Source organism: Hyla sarda, chromosome 4, assembly GCF_029499605.1.
Source record: "Hyla sarda isolate aHylSar1 chromosome 4, aHylSar1.hap1, whole genome shotgun sequence".
Lineage (NCBI taxonomy): Eukaryota > Metazoa > Chordata > Amphibia > Anura > Hylidae > Hyla > Hyla sarda.
Genome location: NC_079192.1, coordinates 61,819,667 through 61,838,753, shown reverse-complemented (window position 1 = coordinate 61,838,753; position 19,087 = coordinate 61,819,667). Strand labels below are relative to the sequence as shown.

At 47.0% G+C, this 19,087-nt stretch overlaps 1 protein-coding gene across 1 annotated transcript in view; it reads right to left on the bottom strand.

The window, feature by feature from the left end:
• LOC130368008 (zinc metalloproteinase-disintegrin-like crotastatin) overlaps positions 1 to 18,048 on the bottom strand; it is a 219,305-nt gene extending 201,257 nt beyond the window's left edge. The window contains exons 1-2 of the mRNA XM_056571152.1: positions 17,920 to 18,048; positions 10,020 to 10,107 (exon numbers count right to left, since the gene is read on the bottom strand). Coding sequence (XP_056427127.1) covers positions 10,020 to 10,092 — 73 coding nt within the window. The 5' untranslated portion in view covers positions 10,093 to 10,107; positions 17,920 to 18,048. The remainder of the gene's footprint in view (positions 1 to 10,019; positions 10,108 to 17,919) is intronic.
• Positions 18,049 to 19,087: the final 1,039 nt, after the last annotated feature.

The following is a 19,087-nucleotide window of genomic DNA, read 5'->3' as shown; positions in this document are numbered from 1 at the left end:
TACGTGCATGTCTATTATTCAGAGATCTGCATTTGTATTTATTTAATTTTGGATAGATAGATAGATATGAGATAGATAAATAGATAGATAGATGTGTGATAGATAAATGGATAGATAGATATATGGAGTAGGAAAGTAACACATCGAAAAAAAGAAAAAAAAAGATGATGAATGGTGCACGCAGAACCAGACCTGGGTCAGGGGTCCATTTGTGTCACGATCCGGTCAGATGGCAGGAGGTGGATCCACTGGACCAGAGGAGAGATGGTGTGGGCCGTACCAGGGGAACGGAGTCTAAGGGATTACTGGTTTTCACCAGAGCCCGCCGCAAAGCGGGATGGTCTTGCTGTGGCGGTAATCCCCAGGTCGCTCCACCCGGTAGCGCCGTAACTCCTCTGGTTGCTGAGATAGACGGGGTACAGGAGGGATAGGCAGAAGTGTAGTCAGACTTGGCAATGGTCAGGGCAGGCAGCACAGGTTCTAAGGCGGTAGTCACGGGCAACGGGTCGGCAACAGGCAGGGTAACACTGGAACAACAGGGAACGCTTGCACAAGGCACAAAGATCCGGCAGGAGGCTGTGGGAGGAGAAGGTATTTATAGGCAGTGCATAGGTGAATGCCTAATTAAGTCCAACCAGCACTGCCTCTCACAAACCTTAACCCTTAATAACCACTTTGGGCCAGGCACCAATCACTGGTGCACTGACCCTTTAAATCTGAGAGTCCTGGCGCGCGCGCCATAGAGAGTGGGGACGCACACGCCGAGACGCCGGAGCGCTGCCTGGAGACACACGCTGTGAGCGCTCCTAGGCCAGCAGGGGGCCCGGAGCGCTCAGCGTAACAGAACACCCCCCCCCCCTTTGGTCTCTCCCTCTTTTTGGTACCGAAGAACTTGAGGATGAGGCTGCGGTCCAGGATGTTCTCCTCCGGCTCCCAAGATCTCTCTTCAGGACCACAGCCCTCCCAGTCGACCAGAAATAATTTTCTTCCCCTAACCACTTTGGATGCCAAAATCTCCTTGACAGAGAAGACATCAGATGTGCCAGTCACAGGAGTGGGAGTGGTGATTTTAGGGGAGAAGCGGTTAAAGATGGCAGGCTTAAGGAGGGAGACGTGGAACGAATTAGGGATCCTAAGGGAGGAAGGGAGATGGAGCTGATAATCCACAGGATTTATCCTCTTCTTAATCTTGTAGGGTCCCAAGTAGCGAGGACCCAGTTTGTAGCTTGGGACCCTAAAACGAACGTACTTGGCTGAGAGCCACACTCTGTCTCCAGGGGAGAAAACCGGAGGAGCTCTGCATTTTTTATCTGCTTGGGACTTCATGCGGGCAGAGGCTTGTAGAAGGGCAGTACGAGTCTCACGCCAAATGGTGGAGAAGTCCTGGATGAGCTCCTCAACTGCGGGAACTGCTGAGGAGGTAGACAAGGGCAGAGGAGGTAGAGGATGACGTCCGTAGACCACAAAGAATGGAGATTTATTGGAAGCGGTGGAATTCTTGTTATTGTAAGAGAACTCTGCCCACGGGAGGAGATCCGCCCAGTTGTCTTGGCGAGAAGAAGCAAAGTGTCGGAGATAATCTCCCAGGACTTGATTCACTCGTTCCACTTGACCGTTTGTTTGGGGGTGGTGAGAGGAAGAGAAATCTAATTTCACTTTGAGCTGATTGCAAAGAGCCCTCCAGAATTTGGATACAAACTGCACACCTCGATCAGAAACAATATGCGTGGGTAAACCATGCAGACGGAAAATGTGCTTGAAGAATTGCTTAGCCAGTAGTGGCGCAGAGGGCAGCCCAGGTAATGGTATGAAGTGCGCCATCTTGGAAAAACGGTCCACTACCACCCAAATGACAGTCATGCCAAGGGAAGGAGGAAGGTCTGTCACGAAATCCATGGTGATGTGGGACCATGGGGTCTCAGGAACAGGAAGAGGTAAGAGCAATCCGGCTGGTTTCTGGCGAGGCGACTTGTCCCGTGCGCAGACCGCACAAGCTTGAACGTAGTCCGAGACATCCCTCTCCACGGAAGGCCACCAACATCTTTGGGTGATTAGCTGGAGTGTCTTCAGGACTTCTGGGTGACCTGCAAACAAGGAAACATGACCCCACTTGAGGATTTGAAGGCGCTGACGAGGAGGCACATAGGACTTGCCAGGAGGAAGAGAGCACAGGTCCACAGGAGCAACGGCAATCAGGCGCTCGGGCGGAATAAAATGCTGGGGAGTAGTCTCGTCACCCATCACATCTAAAGAGCGGGAGAGGGCATCTGCCCTGATGTTCTTGCTTGCCAGACGGAAATGGATCACAAAATTGAAGCGAGCAAAGAACAGGGACCAACGAGCCTGGCGTGGATTGAGCCTCTGTGCAGACTGAAGATAGGCAAGAGTTTTGGGGTCCGTGTAAATGGACACCGTATGGATCCCTCAAGAAGATGTCTCCACTCCTCAAGAGACAATTTGATGGCCAGCAACTCCCTGTCACCAATCGAGTAGTTTCTCTCAGCTGGGGTGAAGGTCTTGGAGAAAAAGCCACAAGTTAGGGTCCTGCCTTTAGGTGACTTCTGGGTGAGCAAGGCTCCGGCACCCACGGAGGAGGCATCCACTTCCAGAGAAAAAGGCTTAGTGGGGTCCGGTCTGGAAAGTACAGGTGCGGTGGCAAAAGCGGCTTTCAAGTACTGGAAGGCTTCTTCTGCTTGAGGAGGCCACGATTTGGGATTAGCACCTTTCTTGGTCAAGGCCACTATGGGAGAGACCAGGGTGGAGAAATGAGGGATGAATTGCCTATAATAGTTGGCGAAACCTAAAAACCTTTGGATGGCACGAAGTCCAGAGGGGCGTGGCCAGTCCAGAACTGCGGAGAGCTTAGCCGGGTCCATCTGTAAACCTTGTGCGGAAATTATGTACCCCAGGAAGGGCAGACTGGACCGCTCGAACAGGCACTTCTCCATGTTTGCGTAGAGGCGGTTTCTTCGAAGGTGTGAAAGGACTTGGCGTACATGTTCCTGGTGTTGCTCAAGGTTTAAGGAGAAAATGAGAATGTCGTCAAGGTAAACGACCACGCAGGTGTAAAGCAGATCTCTGAAAATGTCATTGACAAATTCTTGAAACACGGCAGGTGCGTTGCAGAGGCCGAAGGGTATCACCAGGTATTCAAAATGGCCATCCCGTATGTTAAAGGCGGTCTTCCACTCGTCACCCTCTCTAATTCAGATAAGGTTGTAAGCTCCACGAAGATCCAGCTTGGTAAAGATTCAGGCCCCACGCAGACGGTCAAAAAGCTCAGAGATCAAGGGGAGAGGGTAACGGTTCTTAACTGTGATCTTGTTAAGTCCTCTGTAATCTATGTATGGGCGGAGGGAGCAGTCCTTTTTAGTAACAAAGAAAAAAACGGCTCCAGCTGGAGAAGAGGACTTCCTTATGAAACCCCTCTGCAGGTTTTCTCGGATGTACTCCGACATGGCAAGAGTCTCTGGTGGAGAGAGTGGATAGATACGACCCTGAGGAGGAGTAGTCCCTGGCATCAGATCGATCAGACAATCATAGGGTCTATGAGGTGTAAGAACTTCAGCTTGCTTCTTACAAAAGACGTCGGCAAAACTGTGGTAGGGTTCTGGAAGGCCTGGTGGCGGAGAAGCAACAGGGTCTTGCTTGACGGGTACAGTCTTGAGGCAGCGGCCGAAGCAAGAGGCCCCCCAATCCAATTTCTCATGTGGTCCAAGTGCCAGGACGGGACAATGGCACTGAAGCCAGGGCAAACCAAGGAGGAGTTCAGAGGAGCAAAAGGGTAGGACAAAGAACTCCAAACTTTCAGTATGCAGAAAGCCAATGTCCATCTGTAGAGGTGGAGTGCGGTACTGGAAAGTAGTAGCAAGTCTCTCTCCATTGACTGTAGAGATGAAGAAAGGCTTGGACAAATGGACCACAGGGATTTGATGCTTGTCTATCAAGGAGGCATGGATGAAATTGACGGCAGATCCAGAATCCAAGAAGGCTGTGGCACTGAAGGAAGACTTGGCAGGCACGGAAAGCTGCACAGATACCGTCAGGTGTGGAGAGGAAGAATCCACACCTAGCAACGACACTCCTACGTTTACTAGGTGCATGCGGAGGACGGAGAGGACAGTCTCTGAGGAAATGCTCGGTAGTAGCGCAGTACAGACACAAATTTGAGTCTGCGACGACTCCGTTCTTGTGAGGTCAGGCGAGACCGGTCCACTTGCATGGCTTCCATGGCGAAGAGGTGCAGTGGACGCTGAAAAACCGGAGACAAGCGAGTATAGCGTCCTGTACGAGCCATCTGTCTTTCTTGGAGGAGTTCCTCTTGTCTCTCTGAGAAACGCTTGTCAATCCTTGTGGCCAGGAGAATGAGGTCACCAAGGTTATCAGGTATCTCACGTGCAGCTAGAACGTCCTTAATCTCACTGCTTAGTCCCTTCTTGAATGTAGCACATAGGGCTTCATTGTTCCAATTCAACTCTGAGGCAAGAGTTCGGAATTGGATGGCGTGATCACCCACAGAAGCGCCTCCTTGGGTCAAATTTAGCAAAGCTGTCTCTGCAGAGGATACCCGGGCAGGTTCCTCGAATACACTCCGAAACTCCCAACAGAAGCGCTGGATGGAGGTTGTGGCAGGATCAGAGCGGTCCCATAATGGTGTAGCCCAGGCCAGGGCCTTCCCGGTGAGTAGACAGAGTATGAATAGTGTTGAGCGGCATAGGCCATATTCGAATTCGCGATATTTCGCCAATATATGGACGATTATTCGTCATATATTCGCAAAATTTGCATATTTGTAATATTTGCGAAAATTAGCATATGTGAAAATTCGCACGCCAGTCTCACACAGTAGAGCCTTCTTTACACCACACAAGCTGGAAGCAGAGAGGGATGATCATTGTGATGTGTACTGTGAAAAAAAAGAAAAACGAATATTCGTAATTACGCATATATAGTGCTATATTCGCGAATGTTCGTGAATTCGCGAATATGGGCCGTACCAGGGGAACGGAGTCTAAGGGATTACTGGTTTTCACCAGAGCCCGATGGTCTTGCTGCGGCGGTAATCCCCAGGTCGTTCCTCCCGGTAGCGACTCAACTCCTCTGGTTGCTGAGATAGACACGGTACAGGAGGGATAGGCAGAAGTGTAGTCAAACGTAGCAATGGTCAGGGCAGGCAGCACAGGTTCTAAGGCGGTAGTCACGGGCAAAGGGTCAGCAACAGGCAGGGTAACACTGGAACAATAGGGAACGCTTTCACAAGGCACAAAGATCCGTCAGGAGGCCTAGAGAGAGGGGACGCACATGCCGAGACGCCGGAGCGCTGCCTGGGGACACATGCTGTGAGTGCTCCGAGGCCAGCAGGGGGCCCGGAGCGCTCAGCGTAACAATTTGTAATTCAAAAATAATAGATAAATCCGCAGCACACTCAATTCAATAAACCGTGAGATTTATTCCATTTTTGGAAAATGGAATAAATCTCACTGTTTATTGAATTGAGTGTGCTGCGGATTTATCTACTATTTTAGGTAGATAGATTATAGATAGATAGATATGAGATAGATAAATAGATAGATATGAGATAGATAGATATGAGATAGATAGATATGAGAAAGATAGATAGATAGATAAATAGGTAGATAGATATGAGATAGATAAATAGATAGATAGATATGAGATAGATAGATAGATATGAGATAGATAAATAGATAGATAGATAGATAGATATGAGATAGATAGATGGATATGAGATAGATAAATAGATAGATAGATAGATAGATATGAGATAGATAGATAGATATGAGATAGATAAATAGATAGATATGAGATAGATGATTGATTGATTGATTGATTGATACATATGTGGTGGCCCAGTACAGGAGTTGCACCCCTGTACCATTGCTGCCCTGTCAGGCAGCCTCCAAACAGTGTCCCCTGGCCCCCCCCCCCCCCCGCCCTGCACCTCTTCCATTGTCTATTCAGTAATATGCCTATTATATAATGTATTATACATGAAATGTGTTATGCCTTTAAGACCAGTTGACATGTGATTAACCTGTTGTCATGTGATTGTAACCCAGTGAGGTATCAGTGACCATGTGACCTAAGGGTGACCTATGGGACCCCTCAGAGTCTCCCCCATATAAGCCCTGGGTGGAGCCTCTGCTCTCTTAGTCTTTGCTGAGTTGCAGTGAGGTCAAGTCCTGGGTGAGTGTCTGGAGTCCAGAGGAGGCCTAAAGTCCATTGCCCCACAGGTCAAGTCAAAGACTTATAAGCTACAGAAGGGGTGAAGTCAGTCATAGTCTGTCATAGTCAAGTCAGTCCAAGTCATCCTGTCTCATGTCAGCATGGCCTGCATCCAAATTGTCCAAGTCCACTAAAAGTCCCAGCAAGCCCAAAGGTCTCTGAAGTCACTGGTCACCTCCGTGGGCCTAGCCAAGCTGTATAGACTGTTACACCTGTCTGACTCAGTAAAGCTGCCGTTGTTCTGTAACTTGGCGTCAGAGTCATTATTTCCCCCGTGCCTAGCCCAGGATCCAGCGGTATTCCTTCGGGTGGTGTAGAGGATAAACCATGCCCTGGCATCATGAACACAAGGGGTTAATGCCATCTGCCCCGCATCTCACACCCCTTACCACAGAAAGATAGATATTAGATAGATAGATATGAGATAGATAGATAGATATGAGATAGATAGATAGATATGAGATATATAGATAGATATGAGATAGATAGATAGATAGATAGATATGAGATAGATAGATATGAGATAGATAGATATATATGAGATAGATAGATAGATAGATAGATAGATAGATATGAGATATATAGATATATATGAGATAGATAGATAGATAGATAGATAGATATGAGATAGATAGATATGAGATAGATATGAGATAGATAGATAGATAGATATGAGATATTTAGATATATATGAGATAGATAGATAGATATGAGATAGATATGAGATAGATAGACAGATATGAGATAGATATGAGATAGATAGATAGATATGAGATAGATAGATAGATAGATAGATAGATAGGTAGATAAATAGATAGATATGAGATAGATAGATATGACATAGATAGATAGATAGATATGAGATAGATAGATGGTTATATATCAGATAGATGGGTAGATATCAGATAGATAGATAGATAGGTAGATAGATATGAGAGAGATAGATATATATGAGATAGATAGATAGATGGATATGAGATAGATAGATAGATATGAGATAGATGGATAGATATGAGATAGATGGATAGATATGTTAATGTCAATGTAAATAATTCGGAGAAAAGGACCGATGTATCTATAGGTCAGTGTTTTTTTCATCTATAACCTTCACATACAGTATTGGTATTGGGGCATATGTCTTGGGGTTAGTGTTCCTAAATATTTTTCAGTTCTAGCAACACCCCCCCCCCCCCCCCAGTGAATGACAGCACCATTTCAAGTAATTGATCTATTTAAGAATACAATTTTTATATTTCTCCTTTTTTATATTTCTTCTATTTTTTTTTATTATACTATCTTCTAATATTTCTTCAGGATTTTGATCACTGATCCGACGTTCTCAATGACATAACGAACGCTAATAAGAAAACGACATGCGCGCCATAATGTTATCTATTGGTCTTTATTCTTTTTGTATCACTTTTTTTACTTTAAGAATTAAACGTAACCTTTCTCTCTCCAGCTCTGGACCTGTTCTCCTAATGTCAGCCCTTTCTGACCTTCATGTCTGTGTGCTTGGTGTAATGTCGTTCTGATCTTCTAGTCACACCGTGTACAGCTCTAGTACTTCTCTATATCCCACAGCCTGCTGCTTCCAGGGAGCTGGGAGTTAAATCCAGGGCGTTCCCATCACGCTTTTGCCTACAGGACTGCAATGCAGAAGAAGGGGCGACTCGTACCATCCTACGCTGTCCTGACATCATGTACCAGCCAAGTGAAGGCGTACGTCACTGGGACAGAGAGATGGGATTTAATGCTTGGGTGTAGGCGTTGGAAAGTATATGAAGCCTTTGGAAAGGGACCAATATATAGGAAATATCTATATACAATGCACGGTTAGGTGTTTGTCCTTACAAGTAACATTTGCAAAACTGAATATCTATAATAAATTACATTAGTCTAAAGCAGTGTTTCCCTACCAGAGTGCCTCCAGCTGTTGCAAAACTACGACTCCCAACATGCCCGGACAGCCAATGGCTGTCCGGGCATGTTGGGAGTTGTAGTTTTGCAACAGCTGGAGGCACCTTGGTTGGGAAACACTGGTCTGAAGGGCTGGTAACCAAAAGGGGCTGTCTCACCAAAGACATTGCTAGGACACATTAAAGGGGTAGTCCAGTGGTGAAAAACGTATAGCCCAATCCAAGGGATAGGGGATAAGTTTGAGATCGCGGGGGGTCCGACTGCTGGGGCCCCCGTACAGAGAGATCTCTGTATGGGGGCCAGGCTCTCCGGCCAGATAGCGGGTGTCGACCACCGCACGAAGCGGCGGTTGACACGCCCCCTCAATACATCGCTATGGCAGAGCCGGAGATTGCCGAAGGCAGCGGTTGGACCCCCCCCCCCCCCCTTAGGGGATAAGTTGTTCACCACTGGACTACTCCTTTAACAATGTTCAATTATAGTTAATGAGACAACTCACAACTATTACCTTGGCCCATTGGACTGTACACATATGTTAAAGCGTACCTGTCCTATCACAGATAAAAATAATGCTTCTATATGTTACTCACTAGGTCATGCAGATGCTTTACGTGTCTGTCTAAATTCTGTATTTGGCTCAAAAATCCCTCTGTTATGCTGCTCACTCATACTGACCTCCACTGCTCAGGAAGGGGCGTGTCCGAGGCAATCAAAAAGCCCGCTCTCACTCACCATGCATTCACTTCCTCCCTGAGTCTGCTGTGCTGTGCTGGGTATCCTCATTCATTCACTGCAGGGTGCTCTGTAACCCCCTCCTCCCTGCTGCAGTCTGATAGGACTGGAGTGAGCACAGAGGAGTGCTAGTCCCGCTCTCACTTTCTGGACTTTGTCACAGCCTGTGCTTCAGCTGGGACAAAGATAATGATGCAACTGGACAGGATTATGTTCTGAATAGTATGGGAACCCCTAGTGGTCTTTTATCATTAGTCCTGATTTCTATAAAAAGGAGATACCATTTTTTAATGAAGCATATTAGAAAGGTTATAGGGGTACTCCAGTGGCAAGCATCACATCCCCTATCCACAGGGTGGGACCGGTGGGCATACATGATGTGGGCCGGCGGGTCGGGTCTACGTCATAGCTGGGAGATTCCCGTTGGTGTCAAAAAATGTAAAAAAAAAAAGTTTTTAACAATAAAACAAAATCCCACCCCAATAAAAGTTGAAATCCCCCTTTTCCCATTTTTCAAATAAAACACTGTAAAAGAAAATTATAAACATATTTGGTATTCTTACGTGTGTATTTGTCCAAACTATTAAATTAGGATGTTACTGATCCTGCACAGTGAGCGGTGTAAATGCAAAAAAATCCCAAACGACAATGGGGGAGATTTATCAAAACCTTTGCTGAGGAACAGTTGACCAGTTGCCCATAGCAACCAATCAGATCGCTTCTTTCATTTTGCAGAGGCCTTTTCAAAAATGAAAGAAGCGATCTGATTGGTTGCTGTGGGCAACTGGTCAACTTTTCCTCTGCACAGGTTTTGATAAATCTGCCCTAATATTGCAGATTTTTGGTCACATCCCGTCCCAGAAAAAACGTAATAAAAAGTGATCAAAAGTCACATATAAGCAAAAGTGGTACTGTTAAGAACTAAAGGTCATTGCACAAAAAATAAGCCCTAACACAGCTCCGTAGGTTGCAAAATAAAAAAGTTATAGGGGTCAGAAAATGGCCTTGAACCAACTTTTTTTTTCTTATTCAAAATGTTGTTTTTTTTTTTTTTTTTTTTACCATAAAATGAAAAAAAATAAATAAAAAAAATCCAAGTTTGGTATTATTGAAATCTTACTGACCCATAGAATAAAGTTGGCATGTCAGATTTCCATATTGTGAACTCCATTTTTTTTTTCCAATTTTAACTTCCATATCTTGTTTCCGGCTCTGTAATACATTAAATGATAAAATAAAGTTCGTCAACGAAAAGTACAACTTGTCCCATAAAAAATAACCCCCAATACAACGTCATTGGAAAAATAAAAAAGTTACGAGTCTTGGAATGTGCGGAGGAAAAAAAGAGTAAAAATAAATAAAAGCTGGGTCGTAAAGGGGTTTGTGGTGAGGGCAGATGGAATTACCCTAGGGGCAGATGGCATTAACCCCTTGTATTCGTGACGTCAGGGTGTGGATTATCTTCTACACCACCTGAAGGTATACCGCTGGATCCTGGACTAGGCACGGGGGCAAATAATGACTATGACGCGGTTACGTTACGGAACAACAGCAGCTTTACTGAGTTAGACAGGTGTAACAGTCTGTACAGCTTAGCCAGACTCAAGGAGGTGACCAGTGACTTCAGAGACTCTAGGGCTCGCTGGGACTTGTAGTGGACTTGACAATTTGATGCAGGACCACGCTGACTTGACATAGATAAATCTTGACTGACTTGACTGGGACTGACTAGACAGACTTGTCTTGTTTGTAGCTTACCAGGTTTTGACGTGGACTTTTGGATGCGTGGCTGCCTGGTAGGCTTTAGGCCTCCTCAGGACACCAGACACTCTCTCAGGACTTGACCTCACTGTACCCAGCAAAGACTCACAGAGCAAAAGGAAGCTTAACCAAGGGCTTATATGGGGGAGACTCTGGAGGGTCCCATAGATCACCCTGTAGGTCACATGGTCACTGGTACCTTCCCTGGTTACAATCACATGACAATAATACTTAAAGGCTTAGGACAATATATGTACATTACACTAAACAACATAGGCACTTAAGATGATACATAAGACACAAGGGCAGGGGGTGCCCAGAGGTCACTTACATGGAGTCTGCCTGACAGGACAGTAAGGGTACAGGGGTGCAACTCCTGCACTGGGCCACCACAGTTTAGTAATGGAAATGGTCAGGTGATGGATAGTCAGGTGATGGATAGGATTATACAGTCAGGGGCCTTGAATGTAGTACGTGAATGTTGTGAGGGGTGTGTATGCCTAATGCCCCATGACTGATTACCCCACCCATCATTCCCACTATTAAAATTAAGTTCCCACCCATCCGACTGATTCCCTGAACTGTCAGACAAACTATAAACAGGTTCTCTTTAAGTTCTATTTGACATTGGAAATTATCTAGTGTAAAAATAGTATTCTACAATCTTTATAACTTGGAGGGGCAAGCTGTGCATAACTAGCTTGCCCCCTGACTGGTGAGCAGTTAAGGGGTTAAGAAATATACAGGCAAGGTTTTTAGCCCCCTCCCCCGCCTGTAAAAACTTGTTGTTAACTATAGTGGTATGTCCCATGGGTGGGGGGGAAGGAGTGCACCAATCAGTGGTGTAATAGTTTCCCGGGCTTTCAGGGGCCCTCCCCTGGGTATTTATAGCTGTGGTGCCTCCCTTCCCCCCCTCAATCTGCCCAGGACCCGGAGTTTTGCCCTCCCTCCCTCCCTTTTGTATCTCTGTTTATTGTAAGTCACAGCTTGGCGGTAAGAAGACGGTGAAAGCGGGGTCAACCCGGGGTAGACCTCCACACAGGACAGTGTGGCAGCACCTCTCGGGTTGGCAAGAAGCCAATCGGTGTCTTTGTTACAGTTAAATTGTTATTTATATAAGTAATTTTATAAATAAAGCTGTGGCCGATCCCCACCCATAAAAAAGTTGAATTGTTGTTGTGTCAGTTATTATTTAATTAATTATTGTAATAAGAGGGAGGGGTAGTTATAGCCGCTAGGAGCTAATTGGGTCTCAACAGTCATCCAAGCATCACAGATATCTGAGAGGGATAATAAAGGAAAATCAAATAAGAATATTCAGTATGAATTTAGCAGTAGCCACTGGCCATGGGATTTTGCTGGTGATGCTAGGAAAATAGTGTAGCCATTAGCTCTCACAGGCAGGCGGATTTTTATCCGCAATAGCTGTACTGTGAGACCCTACCGTTATAGTGGGGGGACTTGGCTAGGTATTTGCCTAAATTGTATTGTACTTTTGGTTGGTCTAAAGTCGTCCTTGCTTTTCAGCAAATACAGTAACAAGATTTGCTTACAGGATGAAAATCATTGCCAACATAAAAGGCATCATAGAAATATTAGTTCACTTAAAGGGGTTATCTACCATAAGGTGATTTTAGTACGTACCTGCTGGCCTGCAGCATCATCTTTGTCCCAGCTGAGGCACAGTCCAGTAATTAAAGGTGAGACTAACACTCCTATGTGCTCACTCCTGTCCTATCATACCACAGCATGAAAACAGAAAGGAGGGGGTTACAGAGCAGCCTGCAGTGATTGGGTAAGGAGACTCAGCACAGCAGACGCAGGAAGGAAGTGAATGCATGGTGAGTGCTTGCCTCGGACATGCCCCTTCTGGTTGTCGCCGCACCGTATAGGATGCGGCGACTCGGACTGCCAGGGGTTAATAAGAATACAGAGGCAGACACATGAGAGCTGTATTGGGGAGGTCCCCTGGTATAGGTGGAGTTAGCAGGCCCCCCCTCGGATTGGCCAGTTATAGAGGAAGAGGTGGGATCACAAGGGGTTAAAATAGAGCCTCCTACATCCGGCCGGCCTCTTTTGTGGATCTCCGGCCGGGTTAGCAAGCAGTTGCCCACCCTCCCTCCCCTTGTTTTGTGGGTAGTTGGTTTAGTTCCTGTCTTTTGTGTGTTAATAAAAAATAAAAAAAAATGGTATTAGAGGTGGTGCGGACTGGTGTCAGCCTTGATACTGCTGTTGTTCTGTATAAAAAAATTTTTTTTTTTTAATTTATGGTTATAAAAAAAAAAAATGACATGGTTAAATAAAAAAAATAAAAAAAAAACATTACAAAAAAAAAAAGTTTATAAGAATGGTCTTTGGTACCCAGTTTGGGAGACGTTGGTTGTTCAGCTTTTGGCTGGTGCTTCCAGTCGGTTCTTTGATATTTCGTGCACTTGTGTACCTGTACTGATGTTGTTTTCTTTTAGGCTAAGTCACAGCGTGGCGGAGGAGAAATGCAAATGAGGAGTTACGGAAGCGTAGAGTGTTTTGCCCGTCGAAGAGGGCGGCCGGCAGACCGCTTACCTCCGGGTTTTACAGTTTTAACAGTTTCAAGATTTAAATCGGTTAAAAGATTTCACCAAAATAAACGCTGTGGCCGACCCCCAGTCGTCCAGCAAGGAGTTGATCTTGTCAGTGTGGTTTTTATTATATAGCGCTATATATTCGCAATTACCAATATTCAAATTTTTTTTCACAGTACACATAACAGTGATCATCCCTCCCTGCTTCCAGCTTGTGGTGTAAACAAGGCTCCAATACTAGTTACTGTGTCAGACTGGCTGGCGCCCGAAAATTCGCATACGCCATATTGCGCATGCAAATTTTATGGCGCATAGTAAAAAAAAAGTCACGAATATTGCAAATATGCAAATTTTGCGAATATATGATGAATATTCGGCCATATATTTTCGCTAAATATCGCAAATTCGAATATGGCCTCAAGTTACAATATTAATCCGTTCCAGAACGACTGTTGTATGTTGAGACCATAACTCTGAACCTATAGTAATTGGTTCTGTAGCCCCAAAATGTCATCCAAAAATAGGAAAAAAATTAGGATTATGGAAAAATAAGTAGATAACTAATACAGATAAAGCAAATCCTTACATATAAAAGAAAGATCTGCTGGGAGCTGTAAATCACTGTCTATGTAGAGGACAGGAGCTTCTTCAGGGTCCTGTACAGTACAGAGTGTCCTAAAAAAGTAAAATGGAGCCGCCCTCACCTGGAGCAGCTATTCCTGGCACAGGTAAAGAGTAGTACAGAACATGTGATACCTCTCTGTACTGTAGGAGGCGCTACCAGACACCCAGTCAGTGCATACACTTCAGAAACACAGGGGTTTCACCAGTGAATGTCCATTCTGATTGGTCAGATCTTCCAGCCATTGACATGTTTCACAGATCTGAACTGTCTTTACATTGTATGTTGAGTCTGGTTTCATGTTACACTGGTCCAGAAAAGACCATTGTACGTTGAAAATATTGTATGTTGAGGCCATTGTAAGTTGAGGGAGCACTGTACAGAAGCAAGGCACATAAAAAAGATGTGCATAGCATCTGCATGACCTAGTGGTTAACACATAGAAGCAGGGGCGGACTGACCGGCCGGTCCGATTGGACGTTGTCCGAGGGCCCGGCCAGGTACAGGGCCCGCCGATGCCGCCTCTTCTGAGGATCCAGGACACTTGTCCCGGATCCCCAGCAGACAGTGCTGCCTTCTCCTGTATGTGCAGTACATGCACATACAGGAGAAGGCGTCCCCTCTGTGTGAGCGGCATCTGCGCCTACACAGAGGAGACGTGACCTCCGCCCCCGCGTAGTGCAGGTGCCGATAACGTCACTTATCGGCGCCTGCACTGTGGAGGATGGAAGACTCTGCTGTTTACACCTACTGGGGGGGGGACTCTAACTCTAATGTCTACACCTACTGGGGGACTCTAACCCTCCTGTCTACACCTACTGGGGGGGGGGGAGGGCTCTACTTCTCCTGCCTGCAACTACTGGGGGGGGGGGGCTCTACTTCTGCTGCCTGCACCCACTGGGGGGGGGACTCTAACTCTGCTGCCTACACCTACTGTGGGGGTACTCTAACTCTGATGTCTACACCTACTGGGGGGGACTCTAATCCTGCTGTATACACCTACTGGGTGGGGTGGGGGGGGCTCTACTTCTGCTGACTGCACCTACTGGGGGGGAGACTCTAACTCTGCTGCCTGCAACTACTGGGGGAGACTCTAACTCTGCTGCATGCACCTACTGAAGGGAATCTAACTTGGCTACCTACACCTACTGGGGGGGGAGGACTCTAACTCTGCTGTCTACACTTACTGGGGGGGACACTCTAACTCTGCTGTCTACACCTAATGGGGTGGGGGGTTCTAACTCTGCTGCCCACACCTACTGGGGGGTACACGCACATACAGGAGAAGGCATCCCCTCTGTGTGAGCAGCATCTGCTTCTACACAGAGGAGACGTGACCTCTGCACCCATGCAGCACAGGCGCCGATAACGTCACTCATCAGTGCCTGCACTGTGGAGGAAGGAAGATGAGGGCCCCAGCTGCTCTCTGGAGGAGAAGATCGCTGTGTGGGACATCAGGTGAGCATAATTATTTTGTTCAACCTGGGAAGGGGGGGGGACTCTGCTGTCTACACCTACTGGGAGGGGGGAGGGGACTCTAACTCTGCTGCATGCACCTACTGGGGGGGGGGGACTCTAACTCAGCTTCCTGCACCTACTGGGGGGGGGGACTCTGTTGCCTACACCTACTGGGGGAGGGGAAAAACTATGCTGCCTACACCTACTGGGGGGGGGGGGACTCTGCTGCCTGCAGCTACTGGGGGGGGGGCTCTAACTCTGCTGCTGGCACCTACTGGAGGGGCTCTAACATTGCTGCTGCCTACTTGTGGGGGGGGACTCTTATTCTGCTGTATACACCTACTTGGGGGGGGGGACTCTAACTCTGCTGCCTGCCCCTACTGGGGGTGGGACTCTAACTCTGCTGTCTACACCTACTGGGGGGATGTATCTCTGCTGCCTAGACCTACTGGGGGAGGACTATAACTATGCTGTCTACACCTACTGGGGGGGGGACTCTAACTCTGCTGTCTACACCTACTGGGGGGGGACTCTAACTCTGCTGCCTGCACCTGCTGGGGGGGGGACTCTAACTCTACTGCCTGCACCTACTGGGGGGGACTCTAACTCTGCTGCCTACACCTACTGGGGGGAACCTAACTCTGCTACCTAAACCTACTGGGGGGGACTCTAACTCTGCTGTCTACACCTACTGGGGGGCAAACTCTACTGCCTACTCCTACTAGGGGGACTCTAACTCTGCTGCCTGCATCTGCTGGGGGGGGAATCTAACCCTACTACCTGCACCTACTCGGGGGGGGGGGGACTCTAATTCTGCTGCCTACACCTACTGGAGGAGAGGGGAAAACTATGCTACCTACACCTACTGGGGGGGACTCTAACTCTGCCGCCTGCACCTACTGGGAGGGGTGGGACTCTAACTCTGCTGCCTGCACCTACTGGGTGGGACTCTAACTCTGCTGCCTATACCTACTGGGGGGAATCTAACTCTGCTGTCTACACCTACTGAGGGGACACTCTAACTCTGCTGTCTACACCTACTGGGAGGGGAGCTCTAACTCTGCTGTCTACACCTACCTGGGGAGGGGGGGTCTCTAACTCTGCTGTCTACACCTATTAGGGGGGACTCTAACTCTGCTGCCTACACCTTCTGGGGGGTGGGGGACTCTAACTCTGCTGCCTACACCTACTGGGGGTATGGGACTCTAACTGTGCTGTCTACCTACTGAGGGGGGGGCTCTAACTCTGCTGCCTACACCTACTGGGGGGGACTCTAACTCTGCTGCCTACACCTACTGGGGGGGACTCTAACTCTGCTGCCTACACCTACTGGGGGGGTGGGGCTCTAACTCTGCTGTCCACACCAACTGGGGGGAGGGGACTCTAACTCTGCTGCCTAAGCCTACTTGTGGGGGGGACTCTTACTCTGCAGTATACACCTACTTGGGGGGGGGACTCTAACTCTACTGTCCACACCTACTGGGGGAGGGGAAAGTCTTCTGCCTACACCTACTGTGGGAGCAATCCTGAAGCCTACACCTACTGTGGGGGGACCCTGCTGCCTACATCTACTCTGTGAGGACCCTGCTGCCCACACCTGCTGTCGTGGGGCCCTGCTGCCTACACCTACTGTGGGGGAACTCTGCTGCCTACACCTACTGTGGGGGACAATGCTGCCTACACCCACTGTGGGGGAACTCTGCTGCCTACACCCACTATGGAGGTACTCTGCTGCCTACACCTAATGTGAGCGACTATCTACTATGTTTCTGCATAGCTAATATGGGGACAAACTACCAAAGTTTGAAGTGTTACCAGCAGCAGAGCATCGCAGGGGGCCTTTGCTTTCTTTGGTCCGGGGGCCCTGAGTGGTGTCAGTCCGTCCCTGCATAGAAGTATTAATTTCTGTTATATGACAGGTATGCTTTAAGTCCACACTAAAGCCCTCAATTATTTACCCTGAAAAGAGAGCAGCTGCATTTAAAATGGCAGTATTTAAAATTCTGAAGGTCCCAACAGTTTCAACAAGAAGGTGCAATATTTCATATTCCCTGTAGGAAATGATCAGACAGACTGTGGTGCTTTTAGAAGAGAGTGAACGGGACAAATCTGCAGTTCTTCATGTGGCTGCTAGTAAAAGGGTCTTGCTGGAGCTTCGTGGCCCCTTGAAACAGATGATTGGTGTTGGGACCCTTTCTCCCTAGCAGATTTAAAGGATTAGTGCAGTGAAAAATAACTTATCCCCAATCCAAAGCATAGGGGATAAGTTATAGATCGCGGGGGTCCGACCTATGGGATACATGGAGGGGGCGTGTCAGCCATCGCTCTGTGCAGGGGTCGGCACGCCCCTTCAAGCAGATTGCCAGGGCTCTGTTCAGGAGATCACGTGGGTCCCAGCAGTCGGACCCCCCATGATCTATAATTTATCCTCTCTTCTTTGGATAGGGGATAAGTTATCTTTAACTACAGAACTGTGTAACCCCTGTAACAGCTCATTCATCTGCTGATTATGTTGTATAGAAAATGTATGATTGGGGTAACGTGATTTGCAAAAGCACCCATGTCTCTCTCCCTCAATATGACTGCATCCCACCCAGGGGACAACATCATATCTGTATTTACCTTCGATCGCTGCTCCTTGAATCGATGCCAGTGTCTTAGACAGTGTGTCTACAGGAGCTTCTTGTATTGCCGGTATTTGCTTTGATCCGGCCAGCTTTGTTACTGTCTAGGAAATCTTAATCAGCAGCTATTACATAACAAGCTGACTACTCAGGAATTATCCTCCGGTGGTAAGAAAAACCGAGAGAGAGAAAACCTACAGACAACCTCAAGAGATCAAATCATGCAGTGCTCTGCAGCAAGAAACCCCATAGCCGGAGCCTGAATGCAACCACATTTCTGCATTTATGAAAACTGAAGATTAATAGTGATGAATACCAGATATGGGATTTCCATCTGCATATGTGTAGTCTGGCCGGATATACAGTAGGGCAAGGCTACACAAGATGGAAATGCTGCAGGTTCGCTACAATGTGTGTGGATTTGCTCACAAATGGTTAACAAGGGCTGTGGGGGAGTTTTCTTTGTCATAAAATTATTTTCAACGTGTGTTGTGTTTTTTTAATTACTTTACAGGTTTAGTGGTGGAAGCCCTCTCATAGAGTCCATTACTAAGCCAGGACTTAGTCTTAGCCCCAAAAACTGCTAGCGCTAACCCCAATTGTTACCCTGCTACTAAGCCTGTATTTCTAAAAGAAACACAACACACGTAAAAAAAAAAAATTCTTACTAAAAACTCCCCCACAGCCCTTGTTAACCATTTTATTGAAAAAAATAAACCAATGTTCATAGCCATATTCCATCGAATCCAAAGTAGTCCTTCGAATTTACATGTTTGAAATGAGAAGAAACAAAAAAACATTCCCTTGGGGGAGCACCCACAAAGTGTTTTAAAGGTCTGTTCACATTTTACATTTTTACCATGCCTTTTTTAACAAAAAGACATGATAAAAACAAACAATGTGAGTCTAACTTACCAACAGTGTTCCTGCTCTGTCATCTTCCTGTGCGGTCTCACCTCTAGTGATGTCATCACTAGGGACAGAACTACACAGGAACAGGCCGGAGCAGGAACGGGGGGGTAAGTGGATATATTCTCACTGTATACAGTATACAGCTATCTATATAGATCACTGTATACCCCCTAAGCAGTTAACTAGTGATGCTCAGCATCACAACTTAATTCTTTCCTTAACTTACCATCACAGAGGGCTCAGCCCAGCAGGGG